The sequence below is a fragment of the Falco rusticolus genome, chromosome Z (genome assembly GCF_015220075.1).
Source record: "Falco rusticolus isolate bFalRus1 chromosome Z, bFalRus1.pri, whole genome shotgun sequence".
Classification (NCBI taxonomy): domain Eukaryota; kingdom Metazoa; phylum Chordata; class Aves; order Falconiformes; family Falconidae; genus Falco; species Falco rusticolus.
Window position 1 is genome coordinate 16,993,470 of NC_051210.1, and position 18,840 is coordinate 17,012,309.

General features: G+C 43.2%; 1 protein-coding gene across 1 annotated transcript in view; it reads right to left on the reverse strand.

Annotated features, from left to right (window-relative positions):
• Positions 1-18,840, reverse strand: part of DGKQ (diacylglycerol kinase theta) — a 109,075-nt gene that overhangs the window by 21,607 nt on the left and 68,628 nt on the right. The window contains exons 11-17 of the mRNA XM_037373287.1: positions 12,450-12,504; positions 11,253-11,314; positions 10,844-10,994; positions 9,944-9,982; positions 8,168-8,283; positions 1,511-1,662; positions 4-152 (exon numbers count right to left, since the gene is read on the reverse strand). Of these exons, the coding sequence (XP_037229184.1) occupies positions 4-152; positions 1,511-1,662; positions 8,168-8,283; positions 9,944-9,982; positions 10,844-10,994; positions 11,253-11,314; positions 12,450-12,504 (724 nt within the window). The remainder of the gene's footprint in view (positions 1-3; positions 153-1,510; positions 1,663-8,167; positions 8,284-9,943; positions 9,983-10,843; positions 10,995-11,252; positions 11,315-12,449; positions 12,505-18,840) is intronic.

Below are 18,840 nucleotides of genomic sequence, written 5' to 3' on the forward strand. Positions count from 1 at the left end.
CACCTGTTCCTAAAGGTAAGATGGCAACTGAGGGCTCTGAGCATGCCAACTTGTGCCTGATCTCTTCCAGTGCACCAAGGACCCAGCCAACAGTGCCATCCCCTCCACACACCAACACTCGGAAGGAGGGGACTTTAGAGAATGTGTGAAACCTTGAGAAACAAAGCAAAGAGAAAAATAAATGTTATAATGTACTACAGGAAAAGCAAAGCCTCTTAATATGCTATTTAAGTAACATATTATTATTGGATTCCCGACACCCCACCCCGCCTTTACCACCGTTTTCAGCATGAACTTCAACAAAGTGAATCGAAAAATAGGAACTTTTAGATAAAGCTGTCTAAAAAGAGTGAAAACCACATGCTTCTGAGAATCTTCACAGCTAGAGTTAAATCATTAATCACTTCCTTTTCCACTAAAGACACAGAGATCTAACTATTCATCATTCCAATGTGAAGACCTGTAACTCTGAATCCTATTGGAGGTGTTGATTAGTTGTGGTTGTGGTTTTTTTACTTAGTGATGGGACTCATATTTTCTTCTGCATAGTACTATTTTCCTGGTCGCTCTTAACTTTTGTGCCTTTTCATCCTACATACCGAGTTATCCGGCAAAGGAATTTTTACTTCCCAATGCACAAGAAGTAATGAACAAGTGGAAGCATTTTGCTATAAAGCTACAGAAGAATTCCAAGGGCAAAACTAAATGAATGAATTACTGAAGTTGCAGCTTGAGCTGCATTAGAAAGGCAACAGAATTAAACAGTTCTAACAAGAAATCTAGTTTCTGCAGCTTGTTTTCCTTGCATCCTGCATAAGCTGTGTTTCTTCCAAGAAAGCTCTTGTTTTGGAGAGCTGTTATGTCAGTCCTTTGTTAAAGCAGTGCTGAAGGAATGAGGCTACTCTGAGTAGGCTACAACCACCACTTTCAGTTTTATGAAGCTGGTAAGAAAGCAGTGTTGATTAAATCAAGGGATCAGTTCCTGCCTCCCTACAAGCGCATTGTGTTCTTCTGTTCCTTATATTTAGGTATGTTGCAGCTGTGATCAGGCAGGCCTTGTTAATTCTGCAATTGTGGCCATGTTTCAAGAGTCAAGATAGAAAATTTTATACTTTTAGTTCCCAGGATACATCAGAGGAAATAAAAGCAAAAATGAGCCCTCATTGGGCAATGTGACATTTCTCTTTCCTCCCCATTAGATTACAAAATATTTTTAACAATTATTAAACCTGTTTTATTGCAAGGTGCATATGACTTTCCCAAGACTGGGCTCCATTAGACTTAACACAATTATACACATCAGGAACTACTCTATTCTCTTTTCTTTAGAGAACCCAAAATTTACATTTGTTTTCATAAGGAACCAGTCAGAAGGAGGGATCCACTGCGCTGGTCTGCAGACACAGAACAGAAGCAATTTACATCTTTGTAACAAGTGAACCTGACCCATTCTTTCAAAAAACAACAAAACAACATAAATAAAACCAGATTTTTAAAAAATATGACTTACCCAGGCAGTGGGCCACCATTCGTAAGTTCAAAGACTTGATGTGGGTTTAGCAGCTTTCTAAAACTGTACAGCAGATCCCGACCTTTTAGACCTCCACTTTTTGGATTCACAAATACAAGAAGTGGGCAGCAGTTCTGTGGTATCTTGGAAGCCTGAAAGAAGACAAGAAAAAGGATTATCCAAAACCATGACTAGCCAGAAAATTATTACTGCATCTCAGATGTATTTCCTGATGTTTCAGATGTATTTCCTGATGTTTCTTTGATGCTTAGTAAAAAAAACCCAGATTCAATAAATAAAAAGAGTCAATGTCCAAACAGTGGACACATTAGCTGCTGATCTTGTTTTTCTGGGAACTGAAGTTTCCTCAACCCACTCCAACTACATAGTTGAGCCTAATGTTAAAAACAAAGGTACTACAAGTAGTCCTTCCTACACATTTTCAGTGAACAGTCTATGCCAAAGACTAGTGTGAGGGATAAGGTACATTCCAGAGTCATGTACAAGTCAAACACTTTCCTTGCAAAGACAGAACTTCCCCCAATACCAATTAAAACACCTGTCTTAAGTCTTGTGGTCATCTTAGACCACGTGTTAATTTAGAGGGACAAACCATTTCAAAGCGAGGGTGTTCAGGGTAGACACTGGCGTGCCCCTCCCCATGAAATAAGATGCTGAAAGCTTCTTTTAAAAATATGTATTTAAAAATTTTAATCCGGAGGATCTGGTGCCCATACCTTACAATCCTCACACCTCTACTGAAGCTGCTGATGAAAGGGCTCTCAAAGCACAGCTGTGCTGCAGGGGAGCCTGATAACCATCCAGAAACCACTCAAAAGGAAGTCACTCCACATGGCAGATGAGGGATTTCCTGGGGTACTCCATGGCCTGTGTGGGAACGGTACCTGCAGCCTCACTGGAGGTCAAAACTTCCAGCCACCAGAAGCACTCCCTCAGGACTGGTTTCCAGCCAGCCAGGCCATAAATCATGCCATAAAATGATCTGTAAATGCTTCTAGAAAGATCAGAAAACACCAGCACACCTTTCATCCATCCTTCCACAGTGCTGTGGGGCAGGTATGTGCCAGAAAAGTCCATCAGGCATTTCAACAAGTGAGCTTCAAAACTGAAATGTTTGCCACAGTCCCTAGGTCATGGTAATTTGGATTTACAAATTGGACAGCATTCAGGGAACAACAACTTGTCATGCAGCTGACAGGATGGATTCAGGGAACACAGCAACAGTGCTAAATATAAGTCAATTTAGACAAGAATGATTCAGGGGGTGGTGAGGCAGCAGCATGACCGCAGCATGCAAACATGTAGAGAGATACCAACAGCTAGAGAGGGGAGGAGGCAGCATCCGGGGAGCCTGTTGGCCACTGTCTTATAAGCGACCAACAGAGCACGCGAACTAAGGTAAAGAATGGAGAAATCAGGACAAATTAATGAGTAGGTCTGTGGGGAAGCAAACTAGAGTCTGATGTTGAGATACCCCACACCATCATCTACCTGTGAGCTGATCTGGATGCTTAAAAATAAATGATTGTTTGGGGCTTCTCAGTATTTGAGAGATTTCCTGAAATTTTGCTTTCCTAAAAGAGCTGGGTGCTAATCCTCTGCAAGTCACACCCTGCCAGATGTGTCAAGGTACCCACAAACACATAAAAATCCTTCTCCTCTGTGTCACTGCCTGCACGAGAAATGCCCTCTGCCATCCAGCGTGACTTGCAGGCATAAACAGAAAACACACCGTGCAGAACACTAAGCAGGTAAGAAGGCTGGTGGAGCAGGTACACATTTCTCTTCACGCCCCTTCCTTCCTGGTCCTCTGGATTCTACCAGGGACATTCAGATTGAAAATATGTATGTTTTCTCTAACAAAAATGAGAAACAGGGCCTGTTTTGGCTGACAGAGACAGAATAGACTCAAAATTTTGTTTTGCTGGAAAGGTTTCACTGCTGGCAGAACAACTAGGCTGGCGAGACAGAGGCTGCAAAGCTGTCCATGCAGCTTTCTCCAGAGGAATCACCTTCAAACTATACTGTGGTGACTGCTAGGTCAAAATACTTCTCACCTCCACATTCACACTTTCTTGGAAAAGGGGAAGCAACTACTCAAAGTGTGCCCAAGCACAACAAAGGTAATACAATTATTTCTGTTAAGCACATGGAAAGGATATTTGTAGCCAGCAAAGGAAGTTGAAGGGAAACAATGCATGCCACTGTCACAAAAGGGAAGGACTTCTTGAGTTGTAAGGTCAACAGCTCAAGGATCTACATATCCCAACAAGAGAAGTGGATTTCCTCCCTTTGAGCCATCACAAGCATTAACAAAAATAGTAAGCAGAGCTCTGGCTTTTCCAGAAGTAAAGCCCTTCTTGTTACTCCATCAGTTCCTGCACCATCATGTGCCATACCCCATTATGAACGGGCCCTTGAAAATCCCACAAGCGATGACAGGCAGAGCAGCTCTGAAAGGAGGCACCATGTCCCATGGGGTAACAGGGCAAACTATTCCCTTCCTGCACTACTTGTTCCAGCTTCTACTCTGTCTTACCTTCCCATTTCCCATTTCTTCCTCTTCAAAGCTTTTTTACTACCTAAATTTCACCTCCCGTCATTTCGGCTTTCTGAACAATACAGGCTATCTGAAAGCTCAGGCTTGTTACAATGCCTGGAAACTTGTCAGGTTTAAAAAAAAGGTGGGAAGGGGATAATAGAAAAAAAATAAATCAGTTCTGCAGCTCAAAGTAAACAAAAACTTTTTCAAAAAGGAATGAAAGAAAAGAAACCAGCCCAACATTCATATTAAACAAATACTTTACTTGAATATGGACAAGAACATTTGATTACCTTTTCTTCTTAAGGAAATTAGTTTCTAAAAATATTGAGTTTGGACATTTAGAAGTGACATGTTGAACACATGTTCAACATATTTATATTACTTGCTTTTACAGGGAAGTTCTAATGCACTGGGTTTAAAACCAAGTAACTAAAATAGTTCACAAGGAACTTCAGGGTATCACATTAATTTCTGAGATGTGGTTAGCTCCAAGGCATTCAAAAGCACAGCTGTGTTTTGGAAAGCCATTTGAGACCTTACCCAACTAAATATATATTGTTGCCAATATGTACTTCCAGTTTCTACAAAACTGCCATCTAAATTCCCTAATTGTCAATTGTCAACATTGTACAAAAAATAAAAGTGAAACATTTACCCTGAATGCTGCTAAGACTCACAAGCAGCTGCCGAGAATGCCTGGATCTAACAAAATATCTCTCTCTAGTGTAAACTGAGCAGTCCTACCACACAAACCCACGTCTGTTCAAGTATCTTCTGAAGTAAATCCCTCACTATACCTGTTTAGACATAAAGAGACCTATGCAGAATAAATAGAAGTATTCTAGAAAGTGCTTAGCCTCACAGTTGGTTTGCTTCCCATCATCATGCTTCATTAAACCTAAAGGATTAAGAAACACTGCTGAATCTCTAGATAAAGGCTAGCTGGTAAGGAAACAATTATTTTTCACTAGGGGTTAAAAATTCTACGGCAGCTTGTACAGAAGCGCAGGGCTGCTGTGTTGCTTTCTGGAAAGTACACACTCCGTTAAAATTACAGACAGACAGAAGGGTCACACTCTTATGCCACAGAATTTTTTTTTAATCCCTTAATAAAGCCCCAGTGGTGACATATAAATGAGCTTGTTACTGGGCAGAAGGGGATGTGTGACTCACAGACTGAGGACTCCCTCCCCCTCTAGCCCTGGCTTCAGTGCTGTGCTTGAGGAGCAAAATCTGCAGAGGGGTTTTGTGTTGGCTGGTGTTAAGGAAGGGGTTTTTTGTTGGCTGGTGCTCAGGAAGGCATTTATTGTTTCTTAGAGACAGCTGAAGGAGGCCATGTGATTTAGACACTCTGACAGTCACTGTGAATTGCTTAATTTGTCAGGATTAGCACAACGCAGCTTCAGGCTGGGGCAAGATATCTATCATCCCCGCTAATCCCCTTTCTGTTGAGTGTACTGTGTAATCACATCTCACAACAGAGGAGAAGACAATGTTCTGTGCCACAGGCCTGCCAGCATGACAACCACGGTGCATCTTCCAGGGTGGTGGGCTGTCTCCAGGAACTGCAGATATCTCTAAGTGACAAGTAAAATTCAGTAATTGCAGGCAGGCTGCCTGCAGCATCTCCCATGTGCAAGGCCCCATGATGCCCCAAGCACAAACGTCCTCCACCGTGGCCAGAAAAGCCATTGCATCTGATGAGGAATGGTGTGCAAGATGTCTCAATGCAACTGGAGCAGCAGCTGGCTCAATGCAGCAGGAGCTCAAGCTTTTTCTTTACTATTTTGGGGGATTGTGGCAGCAGAAGAAATGTGCAAAGTAACCTTTAATGGTATTTTGGCTAAAAGGGTCACTAAACTATCATGCTTTTAAGTTGGACTCATTTGTGTGATGAAGTAGTGAAATGAATGAAATGGAAAAGTTTCACCCATTTGGGAAACCTCCACATCTTTTTCTACTGCTCTTAAGGAACCTAAATACAGTACATCAGAGGGCACTCCACTGCTAAGTGGCATTAGTGATAATACCACAAAAAAGTGTCACTTTCATGCTGATATTTGCCTCATACAATCCTCTGCTAATTTCCTTGTTTCCGGTACTGCAAAAGGTGTTCTTTGTTTTATCACCCATTCTTTTTCTAAGACTACACATGATCCTCTCATTCCCCATTTCTTTGTATTTCACCCACAAGAGGAATGTCAAACACAGCATAAATTTCACGTTGTGTTCAGTTCCTGTATAAGTATTTCCTGGTGCTGTAAATGGTTGCATATTTAACTATAAACAAAGACTAATAGCATCATAGGATAAAAGGATAATTTAGGTCGGAAAGTACCTCAACAGGTCATATAGTCCAACTGCTACCCAAAGTAGGGGCAACAATCACTCATTAGGTTACTTTGGGTAATAGTGAATGGTGTAAGCTGGTGGCCAAAGCCCATAAGAACAACACTTGAAATATTATTTCAGTTAAATCCTGGCTCATTTCAGTGAGAGGACCAAATATAAACAATGCACTCTGAAATGGAAATAAAATGTATGTGTGCATGTACAGCCCCTCTCTCCTTCTTACATACTAGAAATTCATCCCCAGCAGTCCTTGAACTGGAGTTTCTAAAAAATATCCTGCATCAGATAACAAATAGCACTATCCCTATTCTCCTGGCATCAAAAAGTTAACTACAAACATATCCGTTATCAGAAAACCAGACACATGTAATCAACAGAGTGGAGTATATTCAGCTTCACACACTGTTCACCAAATCTAGGCTCATAATGGATTTGCCTAAACCACCAAAAACAAGCATCCAAAAGCCATCCCATCTCCATGCTGCCCTCTGTTTCTGGTAACAGAAACTCTCAAGTCTAGTTTGGAGAAGGAGGGACCTTGGTTTCTAAGCTTCTCACAAAACATAATAACTATGTATGCATAAGAACTAGACTCTCAATTTTTGGGGAGGGAGGATAGTTTTTAATCTGGTCAGGTTCACGTAAGCACTGCCACTAGTATCTGCTCATATAAAAAAAATAATTTTGCCTTCAGAAAACTTTGATAAGCATAGGACTCTTGAAATGGGAAAATCAGGCATGTAAGTATGCAACTATGGTTACTGAACTTGAGACCTTCCCATCAAAAGTTGTTTCATAGCTCCCACTCATTATGTATTCTTTTAAGTTTTAAAGGTTCTGTGAAGTTTTAAGAAGTCAAACCAAGACCCTCACTTCATTGCCGTAACACAACTCCAGAAAGACAGTAATTGCAAGATGCACAACAGCTCAGCACAGAGTAACTACGGCTACACTCTTGAACAGAACCTGCATCATACTGGTTAAAAATCAATTTGCTCAGTGAACCATCTCCCTCTTTCCACCCTGAATTTGCTTTGTTAATATGAAACCTATTACTAAACCAACTGATTCACAGGAAAGTGATTTGAATCCATAAAAATTAATAAATCAGAATCAAGCCTGAATTTATGAAAGGATTCTTCCACTCTTTCAAAAGACTATTCTCCTCTGAAATCGACAATGCAGCATTTAAACAAGGTCAAACTCCCTCTGCTACAGAATGGGGGATAGGTACTTCATGCTACATAGATGCTACATAGATAGATGCTACAGAAAGGAAGATACTGTAAATGTGAAGATTAGCAGTAGTACTCTACCTCATGGTTAATACGGAAACATGTTTAGTCCCCAAAACAAAGTTGTTGTAAGCATTTTAAGATATGCCGGCTAAAACTAAAACCTCACCTAACTTCTTGACCATTGAAAGAAATAAAGAGAAAAAAAAATATTTGTTTTTGTCCCTGTTATAGCTGTATAGCTATGTAGTTGTGTAGTTGTATAGTTACTCCTGAAAACTCAACAGTAGCAGGACAAGTGACAGCTCACAGAAGTATATCATATACATGAAGTGCAGGCTCTGAAGTAGTACTTTTTCCCCATCACACTACTTACAGATACTTCGCATTTTATTCAAAGGCTCCTTTGAATAAAATGTATTTTCATTTACTTACTACAGAAAAGGTCCTAAGGTAGTTGTTTTTCTTTTAAAGACAAATTTTAAGTTCAAACCCATCTCTTACCCTAACTTCAGGAATCACCACAGTGTTCAGAGGCTTGTCATTGACAGTTGTATCTTTAACTAGCATATATATTCTTTCAGCTTCAGAAAAGCATGAAATTTCGAGTACAACAGCACCTGTAAAGAGGCATCAGAAATATTTTTTACATTTTCTATTATTAGGAAATCAGTATCATCATATCACAGCACAAGTTCACTCAGTTTACTCAGGACATTATTCAGTAAAAGTTACTCTGCAACACTTGCAGTTGCTGGTTATTAGGGAATTGGACTGTTTTGCTCTTTAAGGCTTCCTTCATACCCCTAAACTCACCCCAGATTTTTGTTAAAGCAAAGCAGTTTGAGGACAAGAACTGCAGAACAGACCTGATGCATATTTAAAGACTTCCTTTGGGCTTCAGAAGTATGGCCTATTCCCATACTCTTTTATCGTAACTAACAGGCTGTTCTCATCATGTAAAACTGACAAGGGTGTCAGGTTTCTTTTTGTTTCTCATTATTAAAATTCCAGTAGTTTCATTCATTGACAATATCTCAATAAGAATTATTACAAGCAAAGATTTGGCTTGAGAATCAGTTTAAGATCTTTAAGTCAGCTTAGGTCCTGTGTGGGGAAGCTGCGGAAGAAGGGAAGACAGAAGGGAGAAATAAAAGAAAAAAAAATACTGAGAAGTTAGTCTAAAGTAAGATACTTAGTGAGGAGGAAAACAGGGCAGGACAAGATCAAAGTGCACAATGGACAGCATATGAGATGTAAGCTGGTAACACCATCTGGCTGCAACCAAAAGTGAGAGTCAGGAAGTTAACAGAAACATGAAAATACTCAGAATGCGAAAAAACACAATGAACAACAGAAATCACACACAAGCAGAACCACCTAAAAAACATACGCAGGTAAACTTGGTTAACTGAAGCTGTGACATGAGAAGACTGTCACAAAACCAACTATTTTCCATTGACAAATATGAAAAGGAGAAAGCATATCTGAAAGCTTTATGGTTTTCCTTAGGAAAAGTCAGTATTAACTAGCCATGTGGAGATTGCATCAGTGTTCACATGGATGCTACAGAGAGATTCATTTAGCAGTCATGTGAAAGTTGAGCCTATCTGAAACAAATCAGATATGGACACTTAAATGTACACAAGATACATTTCACGCTTTTAACTTTTCCCAAACACAGATCTCCACCTGACCACTGCATTAAAGCTACACAGAGCCACTGCTGCTCTGGGTCTCAGAAGCCTCATGGCTTCTCCGACCTGCCTGAAATAAAATTTGTACAGCAAAAGCAAAGCAACAGCTCGAAGGATGAATGCAGAGATGAGCATACTGATTTTCTTCAGACTCCCCGCCACTGAACCCCCACTTAGCACGGTGCTAGGAAACAGTGACTGTGAAACAATCCATTGAGTTCAAAACCAGCACCAAATGTTACTATTTTAGAAGTCAAAATAAAGAGCAAGCACCTGAAAGGTTTTTAACCATTCAGTGGTGTTAAAACTATTCAGTTCAAAAGCAACTTTAAAACTCATTTTTACAATGAAATACTGCAGCCTTTTGGTACACCAGGCATGAAGCCAGCCTTCTTTTTTTTTTTTTTTTTTTAATAAGGTAACACTAATCCACTGCTCTTTATAAATACAACATGTTACATTTTACCTGAAGCGCTTTTTCTTATGCAGTAAGACTAACCTACTCTGAGCTTAGGGCCTCTAGTATTAGGCTGCAGTTTTGAAAATAGACATTGTTTGCAAGACTAGAAATCTGAATGCTTACCTTGCGCTTGATAAACATGACTCACAGATACTACATTTGCTGCAAAGAGTGAAAATATAAACACATAAAACCTTGGGTACATTTAGAGTAAATATTTAAAATATTTTTAAAGTTACATAAATATAATGTAAATAAATATTAAAAGTTACACAAATACAGGGAGAACCTCCAGCTAACACTTTCCCACTCCTAAGTTTACTTTGCAAGTTCGAAAAGCTAAACTGACTTTCATGAACAGTGACTATGACTTCTTTCTGACATTTAAAATTTAATTCCTCTTGAAGTTACATAAACGATTGGGAAAAATGCTTCATTTCCTGAAACAAAGTGTGACGCATTCCTGACACTGTTTATAGAACACACTGGTTGAAAGAAGATTATGCAAAATCAATTAGACTTCTTAGAAAAAGAATAATTAATTCTTTTCATTGAGTACTTGCCCATATGTGTGTGCACACTGCTCATACTTCTCTGTGACTAGGCACAGAGCTCATCAACAACATGAAGGAGAGCCCACGCAAAAAATGTCAGATGTTAAGAAAGGCAAGGAACACTCATGCACAGGGAATTAAACCACACTGCCATAATCTGAATGGTGTAAGGTATGTACTGTTCACTTCTAAAAAGTGATGTTTTTTCACTAAAAACAATAAATGGTGTGGTTACATATAACTCAAGTAATGTAATAATAATTCTGTGAATAATGAGCTGTCACATCTCTGATGTAACCACCAGCATGTTAAAATCGGTAGTAAAGTCCCCTGTTGAGAGTACAATGCAGACTGATTTTTCAAATAAGGCAGAAAACGTTAAGAAAAAAATAATAAAAAGGAGTTATACATGCTACTACATTTTATTCTGTACAAGTGAATATATCCCAAAATGCACCTGTTTACTTACTTTTGATAGCTAACTCATCCTTGAGAATATTTGTGTATTCTTCAGGGGAAAGCTGAGGTGGAAGGCCACCAACAAATAAATTTACTCGCACAATGGATTTACTGTTTTCCACAATGTAAAATCTTGTTTGATTCATCTGACGTATTGACGTCTACCAAAACAAAGAAAAATAAATGAAGTGACATTTGGCAAAAAGATGCTATGAAACAAAATCCCAAACAGTTCTGAACTTAGCAATCACGTCCTCTACACCTAGAGAATATTATGAACAGAAACAAAATTCAGTCCAAGTATTTAGCTTCTCAACAGATGACCCAGCTACAAGGGTAACTGATTACTTGCTTTTTCTGTAAGAAAGGGGACTGCCTATTGCTTTTTAAAAAGGGTCATGTTTCTTTTTCAGCTTTACCTTTCTGATGTCCTTGAGTCTGTTAAGAATCAGCTCCTGATTGTCCAAGACCATGCGCTGAACTAGAGACAGCAAAAACATTAACCATGTTTGAAAGCACTGTAAGTTATTATCGGGTTCAATTAAATAAAAAACAATATAAAAAAATTAGGGAAAAATCACAACTCTGCATACAACGAACATTTACATAAAGGACAATGCAGACCTGAACTACTACTGTTTATTCAACAGAAAAAACACATATGTGCTTTGCACAGTCTGATTTTATTCACAGTTATTAAAACACCACCCTCCCTTAAAAAAAGGCAGAAACAACTCAAAGCCACACAAAAGACAAGAAGTACTTCAGGAACAACCTAACTGTTTGACATAAGACTTTAAAACTACATTCCCTGACAACTACAGTAATAACGAACTTCTGTATTTTATTAAAATATTAAAACAATCGTAACAACTTCTAGCTAAAGTGAAGTTATAAATGATGCTTTAGAACAGAGTACCAGAAACTAACCAAGGTAAGACATTCACAAGGCTACAATAACCTTATAAAACAACTTAGTGGTAATGCTCACAAAGAAAGCGAAGTATCATGCCAGGATTTGAACTACAAAGATATTTACTCAGGTGTGGCCAGGGCATCATCAGACTACTTCAGTGGCTTTATTTATCTCTCCATGCAGCCTTACAAATAACGAAGCACAAAGGAATGTGAACTTGGAGAACACCAGCTCAGTTCCTGCAGGACCACAGACTTGTTGAGCAATGCTAGACTGTGTATTTCTGTACTTGGACTATCTCAGGACTCAAATTTGCTCTTTTGGGGGCAGTGTTAGGGGGGAAAGAGGAGAGAAGGAAGGGAGCCAGCTGAACTTTACAATTAATCTTTACTAAATAACTGCAGCTAAGAAAACTATGTCAGTTAAAGGCAGCTCCCCAAAACAGGGCTCTTTGCCGAAGTTTCAATACTCACCAGAAACCACTAATAAACATTTATATGATGATGAAGAAAGAGAAGGAAACCATATTTCCACAGGACACACAAGAACGAAAAGAAGCAACATCACTTCTGATCAAGTATTTTCAACATGATGGTGAAGTTTCATTTGTGAAGGCATTTATTCTAAAAAATTGACTATGACCACGTTAAAAGGGGGAAAAAGAGCTAGATGTGTCTTTGGCCAATGCTCCTTCACTTACCTTGCTTACTGCCCATAAGCACTTCCACCAATATGAAATTCTGGAGGCGCTCGGTCTGCCAAAAGATACAACATATAAATGTAGTTTCTGAATGAAATATAATTTTGCCAGATGTTTACATTAATGTTATATTATACGCTATGCACACAGAGCATGGAAAAGTAAATGTTTTTACATCAACTATGATGTTATTCCTTCTAAGCCACTCCTCCCGAGCCAGGAATAATCTTAAACACTGAGCCTACCCCCACATGGCGTCAGGCTCCTGTGCCCTTAACTACACTGGCATCCTTGAGCCCCATGGTGAAGTGGCACCTGTAAAGCACAGGTAACTCTACTCCCCTTCAGTGACCAGCAGCTCAACTAGGGTATTTCCAGAGTGTCTTTCCAGAGACAGCATGCACGACTGGGAATGAACCTGGTCTTTGAGAAGATGGCCCAGGAACCAGGCTTGGCAAAAGCAGGCTGACCGGTCCTCATCTCCTGGGGCACTCCACGAGCACTGATGGAACAAACCCCTCTTCACATGTGCCACAGTCCCTTCTCCAAACGAGAGTGCCAGGGACCACCCGAGATCCCTTGCAGACAGATGAGGAAAGCTGGCACAGCTAAAAGTTGAGCCATTTACTAGGACTGCTACAACCCTGGAAACGTGACACTCAGGACTGAGGAAGTCTCTTAATTTTTGGCCTCGAGACTCAGTGGGCAGATGATCTTGCTTTACATGTCATGAACCGGAGTGTTAAAAGCCTCACCTGCTAACATTTGCTTTGCCTGAAATTTCATGAGTGTGACTTGGAGAGGATCTTCAGCACAGACAAACTCTGGATATTAAAAAGAAATTTCCTGTATCTATCTTCATACAGAAGAAGGAGGAAGCCCTTTAAAAAACTATCAGTATCAGAGAAATTGCAATTGAGCCAGTGAATTCAGTCTCTTACAGTGTAAAACTAGCTTCCCAAATACAAAGATGCGAAGATCTTTCCCAGAGTACCTATCCTGTTTGACTGCGGCTTTTTCCAGATGAGACAAAGACTCCAGACAAGGTTTTCAAAGTTTTGTTAAAAGGTCTGCAGCATTTGGGGGAAAAGACTGAAATCAAATGCTAGAACCATACTACGGCGGAAAATTAGCTCCATGCATTAGATAGCTGTGTACACCTAGACAGAGATCTGCAATTATCACCTACTGCAGACAGTCCACATGCATGTTCCTAAATACCCTGTATATAACAGGTGGTGGTTGCCCTGTGTGAGCATGGCTGTTCCCTGGAACAGCTGAAGTGTGCTGATCTGCTGGTGTGCTGACGAGCCCCAACTGCTGAATGAAACGTGCACGCTGCAGCTTCATGCCTCCACACCTGTGTGGCTGCCTAAGACTGCCAGTGTTTTGGCACACTTGCAAATTCTAACGTGTTTCCTAAAAGTCATGCTATCTTGGCAGCAACTGTATGAAAGACAGGCAAACTGAAAGGGGATCATCTTCCAGGGAAAACATGCATCCACAAGATTACAAGATGTACACAGTAATTTCCAATGAGGTGGGAAGGAAGGCAGATGGTAAAGAACACGGGTGCTGTTCAGCCTTGAGAACTACAAAGATACTGCTCACCGCTGTAAGGAGACAATTCATGCAGCAAAAGCTCAATTAGAGTTCAAGCTGGCCAGGACTGTGAAGAACAATAGAAGGGGGTTTTTAAAATATGTTACCAACAAAAGGCAAATGAGAAATAACGTTGGTGTGTTGCTTGACAAGGTCAGTCACCTCACAAATAGGGATGCAGACAAAGTGGCAACATTTAATGCCTTCTTTTGCCTCTGTCTTTAATACCAACAATGGGCCCTGGGACCACCAAAGCCCTGTGTTGGAAGACTGTGACTGGGGGGATGACAAACTCCTAGTCAACCCTGACCTTGTTCAAGACTTCCTGCTCCAGCTGGTTGTGCATACATCTATGGAGCCTGATGGGATTCATCCCAGAGTACTGAAAAAGCTGGCTGATGCTACGGCAGGACCTCTCTCTGTTATTTTTCAGGGGTCCTGGGAGTCTGGACAGGTCCAAGTCAACTGGAATCTGGCAAGTGTAGACCCAGTTTTCAAGAACGGTAAGAAGGAAGACCCTGGTAGTTACAGGCCTGTCAGTTTCACTTCAGTGCCTGGTAAAATTATGGAGAAGGTTATTCTGGGAATTACTGAAAAACATTTGAGAGACAATGCAGTCATTGGTCGCTGCATGGGTTCACAAGGGGAACGTTCCACATAACCAACTTCCTTTTACGCCAAGGCCACCCACCTAATCGACCAAGGGAAGCCAGTGGATATGGTGGTTTTGGATTTTAGCAAAGCTTTTGATACCATCTCTCACAGCATCCTTCTGGATAAAAATTCCAGCACACAGCTAGTTAAATCCACAACACGTTGGGTGAGCAACTGGCTCAGAAGGTCAAAGACTGGCAGCCAGTCACCAGCAGGGTCCCCAAGGACTCAATTTTACAGCCAGTGCTCTTTAATGCCTTTATAAATGCTCTGGACACAGGAACTGAATTTGCATTAAGGAAGTTTGCCGGTGACACTAAACTAGGAGGAGCTGTGGACTCCTTGAGGGTAGGGAGGCCTTAGAGAGATGTGGATAGGCTATCACCAACTGTATGAACTTTAACAAGAGAAAGTGCTGGATTCTCCACCTGAGATGGAGTAATCCTGGTTATAAATACACACTAGGGAATTACAGGCTGGAGACCAGCCTGTGGAAAGAAATCTGAGGGTTTGGGTTGATGGCAAGTTGAATATGAGTCAACAGTATGTCCTGACAACCAAAAGGACCAGCTGTCCTGGGGGGCATCAAGCCCAGCACAGCTAGATGGTCTAGGGAGGTGATTGTCCCGCTCTACACTGCACTGGTACAGCCCCACCTTGAGTCCTGAGTGCAGTTTTGGGTGCCTCAGTATACAGAGGACATAAAACTATTAGTGCACCCAGAGGAAGGCAACCAAAATGGTAAAAGGCTTCAAGCGCAAGACTTAGGAGGAGCAGCTGAGGTCACTCTGTCTGTTCAGCCTGGAGAAGAGGAGGCTGAGGGGTGACTTCACTGCACCCTACAGCTTCCTCTAGGGGGGCAGCGGAGGGGAGGTGCTGATCTGCTCCCTCTGGGGACCAGAGGTAGGACTCGAGGAAAAGGAATGAAGCTGCGTCGGGGAAAGTTCACATGAGACATTAGGAAAAGGTTTGTCACTGAGGGCATGCTTGGGCACTGGAACAGGCTCTGCAGGGAAGTGGTCACGGCATCAAGCCTGTCAGAGTTCAAGGAGCATCTGGACAATGCCCTTAGTCACACAGTTCAGTTTTAGGTAGTCCTGCAAGGAGTGGGCAGTGGGACTCAATGATCCTTATGGCTCCCTTCCAACTTGAGATTCTGTGATTTTATGTTTTCCTATGCAGAGCAGCGTGAAGAAGTAGAAGACAAGCACAATCGTCCTTAACAGTGAATGCCAGTTTCCCAACAAGGTAAAATGTGCCCCTGTTGAAGGGCTCACCGAGAAAGCTTTAAACTGGATTGGAAGGGGGAAGGGAGTAAAACCAAGCTCATCAGAAATGAGCCTGGGGGTGGCATGCCAGGGCTGCAGGAGAGATCGATAGCACAGCTGAAGTCTATCTATGCCAATGCCCAAAGCATGGGCAACAAACAGGAGAGGCTGGAAGCCACTGTGCAGCAGGAAGACTATGACATTATCGCTGTCACAGAAACACGGTGGGATTACTTTCATGACTGGAGTGCTGCAGTGGGCGGCTGCAAACTCTTCAGAAGGGCCAGGCAAGGGAGGAGAGGCGGTGGGGTAGCTCTGTGTGTCAGGGAAAGTTTCGACTGCCTAGAGCTGAATGATGGTGACAGTAGGGTTGAGTGGTTATGGGTAAGGATCAGGGGAAGGGCCAACAAGGTGGATACCCTGGTGGGAGTCTGTTATAGACCACCCAACCAGCATGAAGAGGCAGACAAAACATTCTACAAGCAGCTGGGAGAAGTCTCATGACCACTAGCCCTTGTTCTTGTGGGGGACTTCAACCTACCAGGTGTCTGCTAGAAACAACAGAGCAGAGAGGAAACAGTCTGCGGGGTTCCTGGGGTGTGTGGAAGACAACTTACTGGCATAGCTGGGCAGGGAGCCAGCCAGGGAGATGCCCCGCTGGACCTGCTGTTTGTGAACAGGGAAGGACTGGTGGGCAATGTGGTGGTCAGAGGACATCTTGGGCATAGCGATCATGAGATGCTGAGAGTTTTCAATTCTCAGAGAAGGAGGGGGGGGGTCAGCAGAACCGTTACCTTGGACTTCTGGAGGGCCAGCTTTGGCCCATTTAAGAACCCGGTTGACAGAGTCCCTTCAAAGATAGTTCTGAAGGGCCAAGAGGTCCAGGAAGGCTGGACATTCTTCAAGACTGAAGTCTTAAAGGCGCAGGATCAGCCATCTCCATGTGCTGACAGCCAAGGCAGTGGGGGAGAAGGCCGGCCTGGCTGAACAGAGAGCTTTGGCTGGGACTCAGGGAGGGAAGAGAGAGTTTAACATCTCTGGAAGAAGGAGCAGGCAACTGTGGAGGACTGTAAGGAAACTGTGGAGAACTACAAGGAAGTCACAAGGTTGTACAGCCAGAAGATCAGAGAGGCGAAAGCCCAGCTAGAGCTCAGGCTGGCCACTGCTGTAAAAGATGTCAAAAAGTGTTTTTACAAATACATTAGAAACAAAAGGAGGGCCAAGGATGATCTTCATCCTTTATTTGATGGGGGGAAGGAGGGGGAGGGGAGGAACACTGCCACAAAGGGTGAGGGGAAGGCTGCAGTACTTGATGCTTTCTTTGCCTCAGGCTTTAATAGCAAGACCAGGTTTCCTCCAGGTACTCAGCCCCCTGAGCTGGAAGACAGGGATGAGGAGAAGCAGAATAAAGTCGCCACAGCCTAAGAGCAAACAGTTAGTGACCTGCTGCTCCACTCAGACATGCACAGGTCTATGGGGCTGGGTGGGATCCACCTGAGGGTACTGAGGAAGCTGGTGGAGGAGCTCGCCAAGTCACTCCGTCATTTATCAGTAGCCCTGGCTAACTGGGGAGGTCCCAGAAGGCTGGAGGTTAGATAACATGATGACCACCTACAAGGAGGATCTGGGAAACCACAGGCCTGTCAGGCTGACCTTGGTGCTGGGGAAGGATAGTGAAGCACCATCATCCTCAGTGCCATCATGCAGCACATGCAGGACAACAGGGGGGTCAGGCCCAGCCAGCATGGGGTTATGAAAGGCAGGTCCTGCTTGACAAACCTGATCTCCTTCTGCCAGAAGATGACTCTCCTAATGGATGAGGGAAGGGCTGTGGATGTTTTTTAACTGGACCTTATTAAAGCCTTTCACACTGTCTCCCACAGCATTCTCCTGGAAAAACTGACTGTTCAGGACTTGGGTGGGTGTGCTCTGCACTGGGTTAAAAGCTGGCTGGACAGCCAAGCCCAAAGCGTGGTGGTGAACGGAGTTACATCCAGCTGGTGGCCGGTCACAAGTGGTGTTCCCCTGGGCTCAGCATTGGGGCCAGCCCTGTTTAATACCTTTATCAACGATCTGGACGAGGGGATTGAGTGCACCCTCAGTCAGCTTGCAGATGACACCAAGCTGGGGGGAGTGTTGACCCGCCTGAGGGCAGGAGGCTCTGCAGAGGGACCTGGTCAGGCTGGAGCGATGGGCCCAGGCCAGTTGTGTGAGGTTCAGCAGGGCTCAGTGCCGGGTCCTGCCCTTGGGTCACACCAGCCCCACGCAGCGCTACAGGCTGGGGCAGAGCGGCTGGAAAGGGCCTGGTGGGAAAGGGCCTGGGGGTGCTGGGTGACGGCCGGCTGGGCAGGAGCCAGCAGTGTGCCCAGGGGGCCCAGGCGGCCAGCAGCACCCTGGCTGGTGTCCCCAGCAGTGTGGCCAGCAGGACCAGGGCAGTGACCGTCCCCCTGCACTGGGCACTGCTGAGGCCGCCCCTCGAACCCTGTGTTCAGGTCTGGGCCCCTCTCTGCAAGGGGGACGTAGAGGGGCTGCAGCGTGTCCAGAGACGGGCAGCGGGGCTGGGGAAGGGGCTGGGGCACAGGTCTTGTGGGGAGCCGCTGAGGGGGCTGCGGGTGTTTAGTCTGGAGGCTCAGGGGGGACCTTGCTGCTCTCTACAGCTGCCTGACAGGAGGCTGTGGGCAGGTGGGGGTTGGTCTCTTCTCCCAGGTAACAAGTGACAGGACAAGAGGAAACGGCTGCAAGTTGCAGCAGGGGAGGTTTAGACTGGAGATTAGGAAAACTTTCTTCACTGTAAAGCATGTTGAAGCATTGGAACAGGCTGCCCAGGGAGGTGGTTGAGTCACCATCCCTAGAGGTGTTCAAATTAT